We start from the raw sequence: 20,643 nt of genomic DNA, 5'->3' as shown, positions 1-20,643 counted from the left end.
CGCACTCTATGTGGGACTGCCCTTGAAGACGGTCCGGAAATTGCAGTTGGTACAACGGTCGGCAGCCAGGTTACTAACTGGAGCTGCTTATAGGGAGAGGTCAACCCCCCTGTTTAGGCAGCTCCACTGGCTGCCGATTATATTCCGGGCCCAATTTAAGGTGCAGGTTATTACCTATAAAGCTCTAAATGGTTCGGGACCTGCCTATCTTCGAGACCACGTCGTCCCCTATGAACCCACCCAGTCGCTGAGATCTTCCGGGGAGGCCCTCCTCTCGCTTCCGCCCTCCTCACAACTGCGTTTAGTGGGGACGAGAGAGGGCCTTCTCGGCCGTGGCCCCCCGACTCTGGAACTCCCTCCCTAGGGAGATTAGGTTGGCTCCCTCTCTATCTTCCTTCAAGAAACAACTGAAGACTTGGATGTTTCAGCAGGCTTTCTGTGATGACTCATGGGCCATGTAGTCCCGTTCCTAGTACTATTGTGGCAGATGAAGAGGAAAACTTGGGTTTCCCACTGTTTCTGCCAGATTTGGAGCCCTTGCACCTGCAAGATGTTTGCCCACAAGAAGTCAGCCAAACAAGCCTTGAGCAGAAATCTCCCCCATTTTCTCGCCGGGATTATTATAATCAAGATAGAGGCGCTCGAGAGGCGACTCGCCGGAGCGCCAGGATAGCTGCCAGACAATTAGCTGATTAAGTCTGTTTCCCTTGGGAAACTTTAAGGAGTCATGCATCTGGACACAGTATAGGTTTTGTTTCTTGTTCCCCAGAGAAAGTGTTCCTTGGCGGGAAAACAAGATCCTATATAGGTGTTTGCCACAAAGAAATCCTTGCGGAGTCAATTCGTCAGCTTCGGGAGTAGATTGTGTGTGGACTACGCTACTCCAGTTCCCTTGGACCTTGTTCCAGTTTCAAGCCTGCCTTGTCCTCGGATCTTGTCACGGACCTCGTTCTTGCTTCTTGCCTCTTGTTGCCACGTATCAAGCCTTGTTTGCCAAGCATCTAGTTTGCTTCCAGCCTTTGTTGTCAAGCTCCATTGGACTAAAGGACCCTGTCATTTCCCCACGCTTTGCTTGGCAAGGTGTGTGTTTCGGTTATTGGATTATAACTTTGGACTTTAATATCTCATATTGGACATTGTTTTCCTGGACTATATTTGACCTTTCCTGAAAGGTCTACTTCTGAACTATATTCTTCACTTGTTTTTATTAACTTTATATATTCCTTTAATAAAGATATTAGATAGTTTCTGGCCTCTGCGCATGGTTATTGGTGCTCTGCAGCCTGGGTCTTGACACTTTCAGAGATAGTCATTAATTAATCAGCCCCAGAGGGTTTTTAATAATCTATCCTGTATTTATTATGGTCTTGCCTTTTATGTGTTTTAATGTAATTTTTTATCCTGTATTGTTGTTTTAATTGATATATTGCATTACTGTTTTATCTGTTTTATATTGTGATTGTATTGTGTTGCTTATATTTTGTCCTTGTGTTGTTTGGGCCTCTGCCCCATGTAAGCCACCCCGAGTCCCCACGGGGAGATGGTGGTGGGGTATAAATAAAGTTTTTTATTATTATTATTATTATTATTATTATTATTATTATTATTATTATCTTTGTATTTAATGCGCGGAAACAGTTTTTTCCCTCTATGTGTATGAGAGACTTGGGGTGGCTGCCACCTGGATCTTCACCCAGATGCTGGGTAGTTTGAAAAAAGGTGTGGCTTATTTCTCTAAACAGCTTGATCTCATCAGCCTTGGGTAGCCTGCCTGCTTGAGAGCAGTCACTGCTGCTGTCCTGATTGTGGGAGGTGAGGAAACTGACTTTGGGGCAACCCACAACTGTCTATGTCTCAACACAATTTCTCTACTGTCTTGGAAACAAAGGAAACCAGATAGCTGTTTCCAGGTGCCTTACAAAGTATCACACCAAACTCTTGGATCAAGGAGATTTACAACTAGCCACCACCACCTGCCTCAGTTCAGTAACCCTGATCCCAAAAAATAAAGACCCAGAGGAAGAACAGACTCCTGACGACTGTGTTGCCACTATCAAAGAGGTCTACTTCAGCCCACCAGACCTCAAAGAATAGCTCCTGCCTGTGGTTGACATGAAATTATATAGTGATGGCAGCAGCAAAAGAGGGCAGGCAATGCAGTTGTGACTTTGTGGGATATTGTAGAATTGGGACTGCTGCCACCTGGCACTTCAGCCCAGAAGGCAGAGCTCATTGCCCTCACTCAGGAAAGAATGTTAATATTTTCTCAGACTCTAAATTTGCTTTCAACATTCTTCACGATCTGGGGCCATCTGGAAGAAGCAAGGGCTCCTCACCATCTCCAGAAGCCCCATCAAACATCCCCAGAAGATCCTGCAGCTGCTGAGAGCTGTGGAGGAGTCCTTGGAAGGTAGCAGTCATTCACTGTCATGTCTACCAGACTAGAGACCAAGATGTTGCCAGGGGTAATAGTAAGTTGCTTCATCCAAAGCAGCAGCAAATCATAAGTTTGTTTTCCAGGCTGCCTTGATCCCAGACACCTCCTTGTCAACTCTGCCTCTCTCTGATGCCCAGGATAAAGCCATTTGCCCAAGAAGGGGGTCTGACCCTAAAGGAAGGATTGTGGAGGAAGAGACAGCTAGGGATAGATCCTGCTCCCAGAGGCCCTGATGAGGGAGGTTGCCCATTGCCTCCATGGAAACACTCACTGGGGCCACAATGCCATGGTCAGCCACTTCCGGACTCTTTTCCTTGAACCTCACATAGCACAGCAATCTATCTGGGCTGTTGGGCACTGTCTCCTTTGATAGAAAACAACCGCAAGATCCAGAAGCAGCCAGATCAAAGACACATAAAGGTTGGCATCAAGCCTGACCAGGTATGGCAAGTAGACTTTACAGAGCTACCCAAGTGTGGAAAGTACTGTTACCTTTTGGTCAACATTGTCTGCCACAGTGGGTGGCCAGAGGCCTTTGCTTGCACCACCTGCAAAGCCAGAGAAGTCAGCTCTACTCTTCTACAACACATCATGCCTCGCTTTGGTCTCCCTGCCTTCATCTCATCAGACAACAAGTCAGAGTTTGTAGCCAGCTCCACCAAAAAGGTTGCCAAAGCCCTACAGATCCAGTTGGGGCTCCATTCACCCCCTTTCTGGTGACAAGGTAGAGAGGATGAACCAGACCCTGAAATGCTAAAGATCTGCTAGCAGGCAAACCTCAAGTGGCCTGGTGCCCTTCTGTTGGCCCTGGTGCCCTTCTGTTGCAAGTGAGCCCGTTTCACTGTGGTACTTTTTTCTTCTTTTGTGGTGCCTCTGAAGGGAGAACACCTACATGAGATGGGTGCAGGTTGGGTAAGAGATTGTCTGGCTGTGCTAACTTGTTTAATCCTCTTTTGATAGATACCTTCTATCTGACTTTCCATCCCTTTAGATTCTCCTGTACACTCTTTTTCCTGTGGAGACTGGGTCTGGCTGAAATTGTGGAAAGGAGCTGTGCTGCAGGAAAACTGGCAAGGGCCATACCAAATCCTCCTCACAAGCTACACTGCTGCCAGAGGCGGTCCAACCATAAGGCGAACTAGGCACTTGCCTGTGGCGCCATCGTCCCAGGGGCGCCATCGTCCTGAGAGGAGGGCACCACTCTCCACCTCTTTCTCTTTTGGGCCTTCCGGCGGCCATGCTGGGCCTCCTGGTGCCCGTGCTGGGCTTTCCGGCTGGCGCAGACCCACCTTCGCACCACGGGAGCCCACCTTTGGAGCCTTCAGAGATTGTGAGGTCTGTGGGAACTTGGAAGCTAGGTATGTGGGGTTTATATATCTGTAGAAGGTCCAGGGTGGGAGAAAGAACTTTTCTTTGAAGCAGGTGTGAATGTTGTAATTAATTACCTTGATTAGCATTTAATGGCCCTGTGGCTTCAAGGCCTGGCTTCTTCTTGCCTGGGAGAATCTTTTTTTGGGAGGAGTTAGCTGTCCCTGATTGTTTACTGTCTGGATTTCTTCTGTTTTCAGAATGTTGTTCTTTATTTATTGTCCTGATTTTAGAGGGTTTTTTTAATACTGAGGGCTATCTGGGTTATCTAAGTCCACACTGCCCTATATCCCTGTTCAATGTTTAGTGCTAAATTTGCAAATATAGTAATTCCTACCATTACCATGTATTGAACTGCTTTTTTCAATTGATTTGTTGTAAAACATGATGTTTTGGTTCTTAATTTGTAAACTCATAATGTAATTTGATGTTTAATAGGCTTTTCCTTTATCATAGAATCATAGAATAGTAGAGTTGGAAGAGACCTCTTGGGCCATCCAGTCCAACCCCCTGCCAAGAAGCAGGAAATCGCATTCAAAGCACCCCCGACAGATGGCCATCCAGCCTCTGCTTAAAAGCCTCCAAGGAAGGAGCCTTCACCACAGAGAGTTCCACTGCTGAACAGCTCTCACAGTGAGAAAGTGCTTCCTGATGTTCAGGTGGAATCTCCTTTCCTGTAGTTTGAAGCCATTGTTCCATGTCCTAGTCTGCAGGGCAGCAGAAAACAAGCTCCCTCCCTATGACTTCCCTTCACGTATTTGTACATGGCTATCATGTCTCCTCTCAGCCTTCTCTTCTGCAGGCTAAACATGCCAAGCTCTTTAAGCCGCTCCCCATAGGGCTTGTTCTCCAGACCCTTAATCATTTTAGTTGCCCTCCTCTGGACGCTTTCCAGCTTGTCAACATCTCCCTTCAACTGTGGTGCCCAGAATTGGACGCAGTATTCCAGGTGTGGTCTGACCAAGGCAGAATAGAGGGGGAGCATGACTTCCCTGGATCTAGACGCTATACCCCTATTGATGCAGGCCAGAATCCTGTTGGCTTTTTTAGCTGCTGCATCACATTGTTGGCTCATGTTTAACTTGTTGTCCACGAGGACTCCAAGGTCTTTTTCGCACACACTGCTGTCAAGCCAGGCGTCCCCCATTCTGTATCTTTGATTTCCATTTTTTTCTGCCGAAATGAAGTATCTTGCATTTGTCCCTGTTGAACTTCATTTTGTTAGTTTCGGCCCATCTCTCTAGTCTGTCAAGATCGTTTTGAATTCTGCTCCTGTCTTCTGGAGTGTTAGCTATCCCTCCGAGTTTGGTGTCGTCTGCAAACTTGATGATCGTGCCTTCTAACCCTTCGTCTAAGTCGTTAATAAGGATGTTGAACAGAACTGGGCCCAGGACGGAGCCCTGCGGCACTCCACTTGTCACTTCTTTCCATGATGAAGATGACGCATTGGTGAGCACCCTTTGGGTTCATTCGCTTAGCTAATTGCAGATCCACCTAACCGTAGTTTTGTCTAGCCCACATTTTACTAGTTTATTTGCCAGTAAAATGTGGGCTAGACAAAACTACGGTTAGGCTTTCCTTATTATCCAACATTTTCGCTTATCCAACGCTTTTATTTTTCAGTGATTGGTTTGGGGGGGGGGGCGCCAAAATTCTGTTCGCCTACACTTGAAAAATACCTAGGGCCGGCTCTGACTGCTGCCAAGCTAGAAGGCATCAAGCCAGGTTAAAAGCAGCTTAAGCTGCAAAGTTACCCCAGCAACCTGTGGCCATGGAGGATTGGATGGCAGAGTTGAGAAAGGACCTTAAAATTCTGTTCTGGAAACACCCCAGAAGACCTGTTGCCCTGCCACCCCTGGGACCCTCCTAGAACCTAACAACTTTTGATTCCAGTGCACCCTAGATGGTTTCACCGGCTTCCCATTAGTTTTTTGCTTCTTTACAACCTTTTCCCATTTTCTGCAGCTAGGTAAAGGTAAAGATTTCCCCGACATTAAGTCCAGTCATGTCTGACTGGGGGTTGGTGCTCATCTCAATTTCTAAGCCAAAGAGCCAGCGTTGTCCATAGACATCTCCAAGGTCATATGGCTGGCATGACTGCATAGAGTGCTGTTACCTTCCTGCCAGAGCGGTACCTATTGATTTACTCACATTTTGTATGTTTTTGAACTGCTAGGTTGATAGAAGCTGGGGCTAATAGCGGGAACTCACCCCACTCCCTGGATTTGAACTGCCAATCTTTTGGTCAGCAAGTTCAGCAGCTCAGCAGTTTAACCCACTGCGCCACCAGGGGCTCTGCAGCTAGGAAAACCTTATTTTCTTCATTTTCCAGCCTTGACAGCGCATCCAGCATTGACACTGACAGCTCTCAAAATCTCTGCTGACTGAGCTTTCTGCAAAAAGAGCAGAGCTCCAATTCACACCTTTGATCTCTGCACTCTGTGTGCTTCTGTAAGCAACCGTCAAGAGGCTCTCTGTTGTTTTATGGACTTCCAAAGCTAATAGACTTTCCTTCAGTTACTGTTCCTTTTACTGTGGATTAAAATTACCTTTGAAACAGTTTCCAACCAAAGTAGTTTCCCATCTTTCCAAGCCTCAGAATGGTTCATTATACAGTAGAGTCTCACTTACCAACATAAATGAGCCGAAAGAATGTTGTATAAGTGAAAATGTTGGATAATAAGGAGGGATTAAGGAAAAGCATATTAAAAATCAAATAATGTTGATTTTACAAATTAAGCACCAAAACATTATGTTTTACAATAAGTCTGCCACTTATTTGAGAGTGTGGCTGCACTTTTGTTGTTGGATGAGTTGGCCTGCTGTGCATTGCTGCCTAGAGAAACAGCTGTGGATCCCGGTGGGAGGCCAACTGAGTTGGATAACACAGAACATTGGATGAGTGCAGGTTGGATAAGCGACTCTACTGTATTTACTTTTTTCTTCTTTCTTCCTTTTGCTTAGAAGATTGGGGGGGGGGGGTCCCTATTTGTTTGATTGGTCCTCAACTAAATTTTGGACAAGATCTGGCTGCCAGTGGTTCTGAAATAACTTCAGCTCGTTCCTTCAACACTCTTGGATGTAGTTGATCCGGCCTTTCATACTGAAAGTCACTTCTGGTGTGAGAATCTACACAGACATTGCCCAGGGGGCGCCAGATGTATTACCATCCTACAGGGAGGCTTCTCTCACACCCCCCACTGCTAACATTTCGTCAAGAAAAAATAGGGGCTCAAATAGGACTTCGCACAACCCTCTGTGGCAACTGGCTGTTCTGCCTTGGGAAAGAAAGGGAGAAACCCTGGCCTCTTGCCCTGGAAGGCCCTCCATCTATCGGAACGGGGCGTGGGCAGGGAAGGCGGCCTCCAATGGCCCCTCCTCGCTCTCCAGGCCCTCCTTGCGGGGGGTTCAGGGCCGGCCTGGCCTCCCCGGTAGAAGAACAGGGCTGAGCAGGGCGGGGGATCCGCAGAAGGGAACGACTCCCAATGGGGAGAGGCGGTGTCGGACCGCTTCTCCCCTTCACGCCCTCCACAAGAGCAGCACTTCCGGGATGGGGTGAGAAGGGCGGGACAGCCCGACCAGACCCTTCCGCTCCAGGCCGCAACATAACCATAGAGATACGTAAACAAGCCGAGCCGAGCGGTGGAACGTCACGCGCGGACCGGAAGGTGCGCCAAATGGCCGGCCCGGTGGCGCGTGCGCGCTGGGAGCGTGCGCAGCCGGCTTCGCCTGGCGAGGAGAGAGGGGCGCCTTTGCGCGCCGAGGCGGCGGCGGCGGACCTTGGCGTCGTGGGCCTGGCCGCGGAGCCGGCCGCAAACGCAGGTGATTGGGCTGGCAGCACCATGGCGGAAAGAGGCGTGGGTGTGGACTGTGGGGCGGAATGGCGGCGGGAGGCCCGGGAGTTGGGGGCGGGGCATGAGGACCACGCCAGGCGACCAGGCAGCGGGCAGCTGCTCCTCGCCGCCCCGCCCAACCACCCACCGCCTGAGGAAGGCACGCTGCCTGGCAGCCTTGCCTGTGGCCCCTCCGCTTTCCTGGGATCCTGGGCAAAGGTCTTCATCGGCCGAGGATGATGCCAGAGTCTGGGCCTCTCAGGGACCTTCCAGACAGACCCTATATTCCGGAATCTGATCCCTGGATCTGATCCCAGTTTTTCTCTTTAGCCCAGATGATTTGCCTGTGTGGACTCATATAATCCAGTTTAAAGCAGAAACTTGGGATCAAATCCTGGGATATAGAGCCCTTCCACACAGACATATAACCCAGAATACCAAGATAGATCATCCACAATATCAGCATTGAACTGGGTTATCTGAGTCCACACTGCCATATAACCTAGTTCAAAGCAGATAATGTAGGATTTTCTGCCTTGATATTCTGGGTTATATGTCTGTGTGTAAGGGCCCTGAGTCTACACTGCCATATATTCCAGTTTAAAGTAGAAAACGTGGGAGTTTTATTCAGCTGCGTGGAAGGGGCCTTGGTAAGAGGCAGAGATTCTGTTTTATTATTATATTTATTTTAAAAAAGGTAAAGGTTTCCCCTGACGTTAAGTCCAGTCGTGATCGACTCTGGGGGTTGGTGCTCATCTCCATTTCTAAGCCGAAGAGCCGGCGTGTCCATAGACATCTCCAGGTCATGTGGTTGGCATGACTGCATGGAGCGCCGTTACCTTCCCACCGGAGCGGTACCTATTAATCTACTCACATTTGCATGTTTTCGAACTGATAGGTTGGCAGTAGCTGGGGCTAACAGTGGGCGCTCATTCCGCTCCCGGGATTTGAACCTGGCACCTTTCAGTCCGCAAGTTCAGCAGCTCAGCGCTTTAACACACTGTGCCACCAGGGGGCCCTATATTATTTATATATTTATTTATAGTCCAGTTGATTTCCCCCAAAGGGGACTCAACGTGGCTTGACATAAAAGCAGCAGCCTTCTCCAAAACAATCTGCTCATTGGGACCTTGAGGTCTTCTGGGGATCACTACTTCCAACCAGCCAGAACCCCACTTGCGACTCACTAGCCATCTCCCAGATAACAGACCTTGTCATGAGCTGCCCCAAGTAGACTATGGGATGACCTGCCGGAAGAGATGGGACAGCTAAACAGCTGTCAGTATAGAAGACCCAATTGAAGATCCATCTCTTCCGGCAGGCCTGCCCAGTCAACTTCAAACCATGAGTTTTGCATTTGCATTCTATTACTGCTGTATTTTGTTCTTTGTACCATGTGTTTTGCTGTAAATATTTTATACAGGTGTGTTTTGATATACTTATTTTGTTGCATGTATTTTATGTGGATGTGTTTTGACTGTGCTGTACCCCCACCTCAAGCTGTTAGGAGAAGTGAGTAACAAATACAAACTACTACTACTACTATTAATAGCATTTATCCTTTTCCTGCCATTGTCATGGACACTTCAGGCAGAAGTCATAAGTGGAGATTTAAATATTTGAGGTCTTTAAGTGGGTTTGGTTAACAAAAAATGATGCTTCAATAATTAATGTGACGAGCCCTCCATCATCATTGCTGGTGCTTTAGAGACTAATTTCACCATGCAAATAACTGCCAGACTTTCAAGTGAATTATTCAAAAATCTCAGGCACTGCTTTTAAGGATGGCAGATGATAGTCAGAAGGCCTTAGGTTGTCGTCCTGTATACCCGAAGTCATAGCTTTCCAAACTGTGTCACAACATATTTGTGTGTCGGCTGCAGAATGTAGGTGTGTCACACTAATGTGACAAGAAATAAGCAATGCCACAGAAATGTGGCAGATTTAAAAAGGCTGAAGATGAAATGCGAGTGTCTTTATCTAATTTTCCACCAAATATTCAAAAGGCTTGTTCATCCCATCAGCCTCATACATCTTATTAAAATGCTAAATGTTATTTTGTTATGTTGTAAACAGCTTTGAGTCCCTCAGGGATGAGAAAAGCAGTATATAAATGCAGTAAATAAATAATAATGTTATACAATACAATTTTTAAAACTTTTCCACATATTTTTATATTTTCACAAATGACAAAGATCTTTAAAATGTGTGATCAATCAATCAAGACTTTACTATGGCCCATGACCAAGAAATGTGTGTTTAATTTTGCCAATAATATATATTTAAAAATATAAATGAAAAGTTTTCATGAGACATGTGTCCCTTTTGTTATTACAATTTACATATGTATGTATCCATATTTCCAGTTTGCTAGTAAAACCGAGTTACTGTATCACAAAATGATTCATTTTGTGTGTGTCACCAACATGACACAAGTTTGCGTTACCAACATGAAACATTTGGAAAACTGTGCCCTAAGTTGTACTTAGTCAGCCTTCTGAATAGTTATGGCATTGTTAATGTTACACCAATGAAAAAAGAAAGAACTAAAATATACATTGAATCAAATATATAAATAAATCAGCAATGGTTTTGTCTTTGTTATTGTGTGTTCAAGTTCTTTCTGTCTTATGGCGACCCTAAAGTGACTCTCTTTTCTTGGCAAGATTTGGTCAGAGGTGGGTTTACCTTTGTCATTCTCTGAAGTGTGTAAATTGTCTAAGGTCATCCAGTGGATTTCCATTGATAAGACGGAGTCAAACTGGTCTTCAGAGTCATAGTCCAGTACTCAAACTACTATAACATGTTGGCTCCCGTGAGGAAAAAAAAACTTGCTTCGATGCCACAAAGTAAGCAGCATTTCCGTATGTGTATTACACAGATTATTGTTTCCTATCTTTAAGAGTCTATTTCCTTCCAATCTCCCTGTTGCATTTAAATTGGAAGAGATCCCAAGGACCACCCTTGACATGTAGGAACACACAATCAAAGCACTTCTGATAGTTGGTCACCCAGCCTCTGCTTAAAAACCTCCAGACAAGGGGATTTTTAACCATTCTCTGAGGCTGCATATTTCACTGCCAAGCAGCTCTTACCATCAGTAAGTTTTTTCTAATGTTTAGGTGGAATCTCTTTTCCTGCATTTTGAATCAATTTCTGCATGTGCTAGTCTCCAGAACAGCAGAAAACAATCTTGCTCCTCCCCATTTTGAAATCTTTGGAATATTTAAACATAATTATCATATCCCCTCTCAGCCTTCTTTTCACCAAACTAAACATACCCACTTCACTAAACTATTTCTCATAGGGCTTGACTTCCAAATCTTTGTTCATTTTGGTCACCCTCCTCTGGACACATTCCAGTGACTAGTGTCAAAAAAACAAAAACTAATGTATACGCCCTGCTTACATCCATTCTTTCTCTTTCCTTCTCCTGTACTTCTTCCCCTTTCTATTCCTTCTATACTTTTTCTTTCTTAAAATCATAGAATCATAGAACAATAGAATTGGAAGAGACTACATGGACCATCTAGCCAACCTCCTGCCATGCAGGAAAAGCATAAAGTATTCCCTACAGAGGGCCATTCAGTCTCTGTTTAAAAGCCTCCAAGGGAGGAGCTTCCACCACACAGGGAGTTCAACTGCTGAACAGCTCTTATGGTCAGGAAGCTCTTCCTAATGTTCAGCTGGAATCTCCTTTCTTGTAATTTGAACCCATTGCTCTGAATCCTAGTTTCCAGGGCAGCAGAAAACAAATCTGCTCCCTCTTCCTTATGAGAGCCTTTAAGATATTTAAACATGATCATGTCTTATCTCGGGCTAAACACACCCAGTTCTTTAAGATGCTCCTCATAGGATATAGTCTCCAGATCTTTGATCATTTCAGTCACCCTCCTCTGAACATGTTCCAACTTGTCGATCTTCATCTTGAACTGTGGTGCCCAGAATTGTATTCAGTGTTAGTCCAGGTGAGGTCTGACCAAAGTAGAATAGAAGGGTACCATTACTTCCCTTGATCTAGAAACTATACTCCTTTTAATGCAGCCCAAAATCTCGTTGGCTTTTTTAGCTGCTGCATCACATTGTTGGCTCATGTTCAATTTATCCACTAAGACTTCCCTACATCTACCAAGTTTGTAATCCTATTGGAAAAAAATAAGATTAATTTGGCATGATTTGTTTTTCACAGAATCGTAGAGTTGGAAGAGACCTCATGGGCTATCCAGTCCAACCTCCTGCAAGAAGCAGGAAAATCTCAAAGCACCCCATCCAGCCTCTGCTTAAAAGCCTCCAAAGAAGGAGGATCCACCATACTCTGGGGCAGAGAGTTCCACTGCCAAACAGCTCTCACAGTGAGGAAGTTCTTCCTAATGTTCTGGTGAAATCTCCTTTCCTGTAGTTTGAAGTCATTGTTCCTCATCCTAATATGCAGAGGAGCAGCAAACAAGCTTGCTCCCTCCTTCCTATGACTTCCCCTCACATCTTTGTACATGGCTATCATGTCTCCTCTCAGCCTTCTCTTTTGCAGGCTAAAACATGCCCAGTTCTTTAAGCCGCTCCTCATAGGGCTTGTTCTCTAGACCCTTAATCATTTTATTCTCCCTCATCTGGACGCTTTCCAACTTGTCAACACCTCCCTTCAACTGCGGTGCCCAGAATTGAACACAGTATTCCAGGTGTGGTCTGACCAAGGCAGAATAGAGGGGTAGCATGACTTCCCTGGATCTAAACGCTATACCCCTATTTATGCAGGCCAAAATTGCATTGGCTTTTTTTACCGGCGCATCACATTGTAGGCTTATGTTTAACTTGTCCATGAGGACTCCCAAGATCTTTTTCACACGTACTGTTGGGCCAGGTGTCTCCCATTCTGTATCTTTGCATTTCATTTTTTCTGCGTAAGCGAAGTATCATGCATTTGTCCCTGTTAAACTTCATTTTGTTAGTTTCGGCCCATCTCTCTAATCTGTCAAGATCGTTTTTAATTCCGCTCCTGTCTTCTGGAGTGTTAGCTATCCCTCCCAGTTTGGTGTCGTCTGCAGACTTGATGATCATGCCGTCTAACCCTTCGTCTAAGCCGTTAATAAAGATGTTGAACAGAACCGGGCCCAGGACGGAACCCTGCGGCACTCCACTCATGACTTCTTTCCAGGATGAAGAAGACGTATTGGTGAGCACCCTTTGGGTTCGTTCGCTTAGCCAATTACAGATCCATCTAACCGTAGTTTTGCCTAGCCCACATTTGACTAGCTTGTTCACCAGAAGGTCATGGGGGACCTTGTCAAAGGCCTTGCTGAAATCCAGATAGGCTACATCTACAGTGTTCCCCACATCTACCCAGCTTGTAACTCTATCGAAAAAAGAGATCAGATTAGTCTGGCATGATTTGTTTTTGGTAAATCCGTGTTGACTATTAGCAATGACCGCATTTTTTCTAAGTGTTTGCAGACCACTTCCTTAATGATCTTTTCCTGAATCTTGCCTGGTATCGATGTGAGGCTGACCGGATGGTAATTGTTTGGGTCGTCCTTTTTTCCCTTCTTGAAGGGACCACATTTGCCCTCCTCTAATCTGTTGGGACTTCTCCCGTTCTCCAAGAACTCTCAAAAATGATTGCTAGTGGTTCCGAAATAACTTCTGCTAGTTCCTTCAATACTCGGGTGTAGTTGATCCGTCCCTGAAGACTTGAATTCATTTAGAGCGGCCAGATATTCCTGGATGACTTGTTTCCCTATTTGGGGTTCGATTTCTCCCAATCCTTCATCCACTCCATGTTGCTGAGGTTGAGGTTGGATTTCTTTTTGTGAGAAGACTAAAGCAAAGAAGGCATTAAATAGTTCTGCCTTTTCCCTATCCCCTGTCAGAATTTCCCCATCTTCTTCTCACAGAGGCCCTATTGCCTCCTTGTTCTTCCTTTTCCTACCGACGTAAGGAAAGAAGCTCTTTTTATTGTTTTTAATGTCTCTGGCAAGTCTGAGCTCATTTTGCGCTTTAGCCTTGCGAACCTTTTCCCTACAGGAGTTGGCTATTCGTTTAAATTCTTCTTTAGTGATTTCTCCCTTTTTCTACTTCTTGTGCATGTCTTTTTTTAGTCTTAGACAAGTTAGAAGTTCTTTGGACATCCATTCTGGCTTCTTCGCACTTGTCTTATTTTTATTCTTTGTTGGCACTGTTTGCATTTGCACTTTTGAAAAACTCCCATCCATCCTTAACTCCTTTGCCTTTTAGTATTGGCATCCATGGAATGCCACTTCATTTTTTGGAAGTCAGCTCTCCTAAAGTCCAGAATGCGGGTTTGACTTGCCTTCGTTTCAGCCTTCCTTTTTATTGCAAACTGCAGGAGCACATGGTTGCTTGCCCCTAAGGATCCGCCAACTTCAACTGCATTGATCTGGTCCTCTGCGTTTGTTAGGATGAGATCAAGAGTAGCCGATCCCCTTTTTGCCTCGTCTACCTTCTGGACCATAAAATTGTCTGCAAGGCAAGCGAGGAATTTGTTGGACTTTGTACTCTTGGCCGAGTTTGTTTTCCAGCAGATATCAGGATAGTTGAAATCGCCCATGACTACTATTTCTCTTCTTTGTGCCTGTTTGGTCAGCTGCTGACAGAAGGCTTAAACAAGTTCTTCATCCTGGTCCGGAGGTCTGCAGCAGACACCCACAACGAGATCTTTTTGAGTCCCATTTCCCTTGATTCTTATCCAGATGCTTTCAAGCTGGTTTCCCGTATTGCCGTCTTGCATCTCTTCTGCAACGTAAATGTTTTTGACATATAGGCTTACTCCCCCTCCTCTCCCCTTTGTTCTGTTTCTGTGAAAGAGGTTATAGCCTTCATTCTAGTGATGGGAGTCATCCTACCATGTTTCAGTGATGCTTATGATTTTTGAGAAATCCATGTTGACTTTTAGTGATTCTTTTCTCAGTAATTACAGACTGCCTCTTTAATGATCTTTCATGGTATTGGTGTCAGGCTGACTGGACAGTAATTATTTAGGTCCTCTTTTTTCTTTTCTTGAAGATAGGGACAACATTTGCCCTCCTCCAGTCTGCTGGGACTTATCCTGTTCTCCAAGAATTCTCAAAAAATATTGCCAGTGGTTCTGAAATAACGTCTGCTAATTCCTTCAATACTCTTGGATGTAGTTCCTCTGGCCCTGGAGACTTGAATTCTTTTATAATCGCCAGGTATTCCTGTACTACTTCTTTACTATTTTGGGTTGCATCTCCCCTATTACGTCGTCTGCTTCATATTGTTCAAGTTGAACACTCATCTCCTTTTGGAAGAATACTGAAGCAGAGAAGGTGTTGAGCAGCTTTGCCTTTTCCTTATCCCATGTTAGCATTTCACCACTTTCTTTACACAGAGGCCCTATTGGTTACCCTGTTCTTTTTCTACTCACATACTCTTTTTATTATTTTTAATCTCTCTGGCAAGCTTGAGCTCATTTTGCGCTTTAGCCGTTTGCACCTTTTCCCTATATGTGTTGCTTATTTGTTTGAATTTTTCTTTGGTGATTTCTCCCCTTTTCCATTTCTTGTACGTGCTTCTTTTAAATCTTAGCTCAGTTGAAAGTTATTTGGACATTTATTCTGGTTTCTTTACATTTCTCTTTTTTTTCCTCATTGGCACTGTTAGCATTTGTACCTTCAGTGTCCCTCTTTTTAACAACTCCCATCCATCATTAACCCTTCTCTTTTTGCATTCCTATCCATGGGATACTGACCATGGGTCAATATTTTTCTACATTTCTTGAAGTCAGCTCTCCTAAAATCTAGAATGCATGTCTGACTTCTCTTAGTTTCACTCTTCCTCTGTACCACAAACTCCAGGAGCATATGGTCACTCCCACCTAAGGATCCCACCTATCCATTTATCAGGTCCTCAGTGTTGATTAGGATCAGATCCAGAATAATTATTCTCCTTGTTGTATCTTCCATCTTGTGGATAATAAAATTGTCTGCAAAGCTAACAACAAGGCAGCAGGAGACGACGGCATCCCAGCTGAGCTGTTTAAAATCTTGGAAGGTGATGCATGCCATATGCCAGCAAATATGGAAAACACAAGATTGGCCATCAGATTGGAAAAAACCAATTTATATCGCCATACCAAAAAAGGGAAACGCTAAAGAATGCTCCCACTTCCGTACAGTGGCACTTATTTCTCATGCCAGTAAGGTAATGCTCAAGATCCTGCAAGGCAGACTTCAGCAATACATGGAGCGAGAGTTGCCAGATGTCCAAGCTGGGTTCAGAAAAGGCAGAGGAACGAGAGACCAAATTGCCAATATCCGCTAGATAATGGAGGAAGCCAGGGAGTTTCAGAAAAACATATACTTCTGCTTTATTGACTATTCTAAAGCCTTCGACTGCGTGGATCATAATAAACTATGGCATGTTCTTGGTGGTATGGGGATACCAAGTCACCTTGTCTGTCTACCGAGAAATCTGTATAAAGACCAAGTAGCCACAGTAAGAACAGATCACGGAACAACAGACTGGTTCAAGATTGGGAAAGGAGTACGGCAGGGCTGCATACTTTCACCCTCCCTATTCAACTTGTACGCAGAACACATCATGCGACATGCGGGGCTTGAGGAATCCAAGGCCAGAGTTAAAATTGCTGGAAGAAACTTTAACAACCTTAGGTATGCAGATGATACCACTCTGATGGCCGAAAGTGAGGAAGAGTTGAGGAGCCTTAGCACCAAAGTGAAAGAAGAAAGTGCAAAAGCTGGGTTGCAGCTAAACGTCAAGAAAACCAAGATCATGGCAACTACACCTATTGATAACTGGCAAATAGAAGGAGAAAACGTGGAGTCAGTGACAGACTTTATATTCTAGGCGTGAAGATCACTGCAGATGCAGACTGCAGCCAGGAAATCAGAAGATGTTTACTTCTTGGGAGGAGAGCAATGGCCAACCTTGACAAAATAGTGAAGAGCAGAGACATCGCACTAGCAACAAAGGTCCGCATAGTCAAAGCAATGGTATTCCCTATAGTAACCTATGGATGCGAGAGCTGGACCATAAGGAAGGCTGAGCGAAGGAAGATAGATGCTTGTGAACTCTGGTGCTGGAGGAAAATCCTGAGAGTGCCTTGGACCACAAGAAGATCCAACCAGTCCATCCTCCAGGAAATAATGCCCGGCTGCTCACTGGAGGGAAGGATATTAGAGGCAAAGCTGAAGTAAAGGCCACATCGTGAGGAGACAGGAAAGCTTGGAAAAGATCACAATGCTGGGGAAAGTGGAAGGAAAAAGGAAAAAGGCAAGATGGATGGACGGTATCCTTGAAGTGACTGGCTTGACCTTGAAGGAACTGGGGGCGGTGACGGCCGACAGTGAGCTCTGGCGTGGACTGGTTCATGAGGTCACAAAAAGTTGGAGACGACTAAATGACTGAGCAGCAGCAGCAGCAGCAAAGCAGTTCCCTCCCTCTCTTTCTTCCTTCTCCATTTCTTTCTTTCCCTTCTTTTTCTCTTTCTTTCTTTCCCCTCCCCTTTCTCATTTCTCCATGGCAACATGGCTCTTTTTGTGGTTTTTTCCTTCCTTCCTCCTTTCCCCTCATACATTTGTAACCTTTACTTTCCAGTGACACCACAGTGGGCCACTTCATCTAGAAACAGACAATCCAGTAACATCACAGAGGGCCAGTTCACATAGCAACAGCCTTTGGGGTGCAGACAAACGTACACTGACTTTTATTTATATAAATAAGGTTCATCTGGCATTTATTTTTGAGAAATTCATGTTGACTTTTTGTGAGCGTTCTTTGTCTGTTTAATGATTTGCTCCAGAATCTTTTATAGTATTGATGTCAGGCTGTCAGAGCAGTAATTGGGTCCCATCCCCCCCCCCCCCCGTCCCCCCACTTTGAAGATGGGGACAATGTTTGCCTTCCTCCAGTCTGCTGGAATTTCATCTGTTCTTCAGGATTTTTCAAAGATGATTGGCATTGGTTCTGAAATTATTTCTGCCAGCTCTTTTAACACCCTTGGATGTAATTCATCTGGCCCTAGAGACATGAATTCATTTAGATTAGCCAGATATTCCTGTATTTCCTCTTTATCTATTCTGTGCTACATTTGCCCTGTGGCAATATCTACTCCATAATCCCTAAATTGAGCACTGTTACCATTTGGGAGAAGACTGAGGCATAGAAGATGTTGAGCATTTTTGCCTTTCCTTTGTCAGTATTTCACCATCAACTGAGTCCTTTAGTATAGACCTACCCTCCCCCCCCCCCCCCCCCGAGTTTTTTTGGTGTTTTTAATCTCTTTAGCAAGCCTGTTCTCATTTTGTGATTTGGCTTTTCTACCCTCTCTGGTAGCTTAGATTGCTTCCAATATCTATTTTTACCAATCTGGAAATGGGTACATAGGTAAAATCTGTTTGTCACAACTAAGAGTTCTGGATTCTGCTTACAGCCAGTGAAACATTTAGCAGTAAGTTTTTTAAATGAACCCTGAACAAAAAATAGATAATTGCCTTTAAATCAAATCAGTTCTTATAGAGAAGGAGCAGGAAAATGTACCATAAAAAGTATACCCTATATCCTCAGGTATAAGTCTAGAAACCTAGTCAAAAATGGACCCCAAAAAACTTGGCCAATGTGAGTTCTGTACCTTAGGTAAAGGTAAAGGTTTCCCCTGACGTTAAGTCCAGTCGTGACCGACTCTGGGGGTTGGTGCTCATCTCCATTTCTAAGCCAAAGAGCTGCCGTTGTCCATAGACACCTCCAAGGTCATGTGGCTGGCATGACTGCATGGAGCACCGTTACCTTCCCGCCGGAGCGGTACCTATTGATCTACTCACATTTGCATGTTTTCGAACTGCTAGGTTGGCAGGAGCTGGGGCTAACAGCGGGCGCTCATTCCGCTACCGGGATTTGAACCTGGGACCTTTTGGTCCGCAAGTTCAGCAGCTCAGCACTTTAATACACTGTACCACCAGGGCACATATATAAAAAAAAATAATCTGCATCTCTGAGTTGAATGGTGAAAGGCAAGAGTTTCATCTGTCCTAGGAAAACATAAAAGAATAATAGAATTATCGAGTTGGAAGAGGCTACAAAGGCCTTCAAGTCCTGCCCCTGCCATGCAGGAAAACATAATCACCACACCCGGCAGATGGTCTCTTCTTAAAAATTTCCAGAGAAGAAAACTCCACCATGCCCTGAGGCAGCATATTCCACTGCCAAACAGCTCTTACTATCAGGAAGTTCTTAATGTTTAGGTGAAATCTTTTTTCCTCCAGTTTGAATCAATTGCTCTGTGTCTTAGGCTCTAGAGCAGCAAAAAACAAGCTTGCTTCCTCCTCAAGGTGACATTTTTTTCAAATATTTAAGCATGGCTATCATGTTCCCCTTTCAGCCTTCTTTTCTCCAAGCTAAACATACCTAGCTCCCTCAGACGTTTCTCATAGGGTTTGGCATCCAAATCTTTGATCATTTGGTCGCCCTTCTCTGGATAGGTTCCAGCTTCCCAATATCCTTCGTGAATTTGGTGCCCAGAAGTGAACACGATATTCCAGGTGACGTCTGACTCAAGCAGAACAGAGTGGGACTATGACTTCCCTCAACCTCGCTACTATAGTCCTATTGATGCAGCACAGAATCGCATTGGCTTTTTTAGCTGTTGCATCACACTGTTGACTCACGTTCATCTTGTGGTCTACTAAGACTCCTAGATCCCTTTCATGTGGACTGTTTTCAAGACAGGTGTCAGCCATCCTATAACTGTGCATTTCATTTTTATTGTCTAATTGAAGTACTGTACATTTCTCTTTGTTGAAATGCATTTTGAGAGTTTAAGGAGCTCGACTGGCTGCTGTTCACCTTCCGGACCCAATTCAAAGTGCAGGTGATTACCTACAAAGCCCTGAACGGTTTGGGACCCACCTACCTTTGTGATCGTCTCTCCCCCTATGAACCTGCACAATCTCTTCGGTCATCAGGGGAGGCCCTCCTCTCGCTTCCACCGCCGTCACAAGTGCAGTTGGTGGAGACGAGGGAGAGGGCCTTCTCTATAGTGGCCCCCCGGCTCTGGAACTCGCTCCCTAGGAAGATCAGACAAGCTCCCACACTGATGGTGTTTCAAAAGAGCCTGAAAACTTGGCTTTTCACCCAGGCCTTTGGTTAAGATTGCCCATCCCCATCATAATCATAATTATATTCCTCGACCTTTTATACTGGTCGCACTTATCCTGGTTACTTGATATCGGCTCAGGGCTCCCCTCATCCCAGATTGACCTCAAACGAACTTGTAGCACTTTATCTATGTTTTGAATTCGCAACTTGCACTTTGCTGATGTACTATTACAGCCTCACTGTTTTTAATTCTCTGTTTTTAATACGTGTTTTTTTTATTTTTGGTTAATGTGAAAATGTTACTACTGGTACATGTTATTGTTTGTTGATGTATTGTACATTCTTATTGTTTTGTATTTGATATTTCTGTGAGCCGCCCCAAGTCCCCTTCGGGGGAGATGGAGGCGGGAAACAAATATTATTATTATTATTATTATTATTAATCCCCATCTGTCAGCCCCAGCTTCCCATGCAGAAACATGAGAGAAACTTCCCACAGGATAGTAACATATCCGGGCATGACCTGGGCAATGTCTTTGTAGATGGCCAATTCTCTCACACCAGAAGCGACTTGCAGTATTTTCAATTTGCTTCTGACATGATAAAAAACTTCTGTTTATAGTTTAAACTGCAAATTACATGTTGTATAATTCATATTAGAGCTCACATTTTCTTTCTAACAATATTGATCATTAGGAACCATGACAACTTCAGGAAAAGAGAACTTCCGCTTGAAGAGCTATAAAAACAAGTCTTTGAATCCCGATGAAATGCGTCGTCGACGTGAAGAAGAGGGCCTTCAGCTACGGAAGCAAAAACGAGAGGAGCAGGTACATTGGAATTTACAATGAAAATGAAAATCCTGTAATCAGCGGAGTGATTTGCTAGTTTGGATATTACCTGTTTGGAGGGGGAAAG

The 20,643-nt window shown here is 44.7% G+C and overlaps 1 protein-coding gene across 1 annotated transcript in view; it reads left to right on the top strand.

The window, feature by feature from the left end:
• Positions 1 to 7,388: 7,388 nt before the first annotated feature.
• Positions 7,389 to 20,643, top strand: part of kpna1 (karyopherin subunit alpha 1) — a 62,350-nt gene continuing 49,095 nt past the window's right edge. The window contains exons 1-2 of the mRNA XM_003227291.4: positions 7,389 to 7,627; positions 20,422 to 20,555. Coding sequence (XP_003227339.3) covers positions 7,483 to 7,627; positions 20,422 to 20,555 — 279 coding nt within the window. The 5' untranslated portion in view covers positions 7,389 to 7,482. The remainder of the gene's footprint in view (positions 7,628 to 20,421; positions 20,556 to 20,643) is intronic.

This window comes from Anolis carolinensis, chromosome 2 (genome assembly GCF_035594765.1).
Source record: "Anolis carolinensis isolate JA03-04 chromosome 2, rAnoCar3.1.pri, whole genome shotgun sequence".
In the NCBI taxonomy this organism is placed as follows: domain Eukaryota; kingdom Metazoa; phylum Chordata; class Lepidosauria; order Squamata; family Dactyloidae; genus Anolis; species Anolis carolinensis.
Note: the sequence above shows the minus strand (reverse complement) of the source record. Positions and strands in the feature narration are given on the sequence as shown.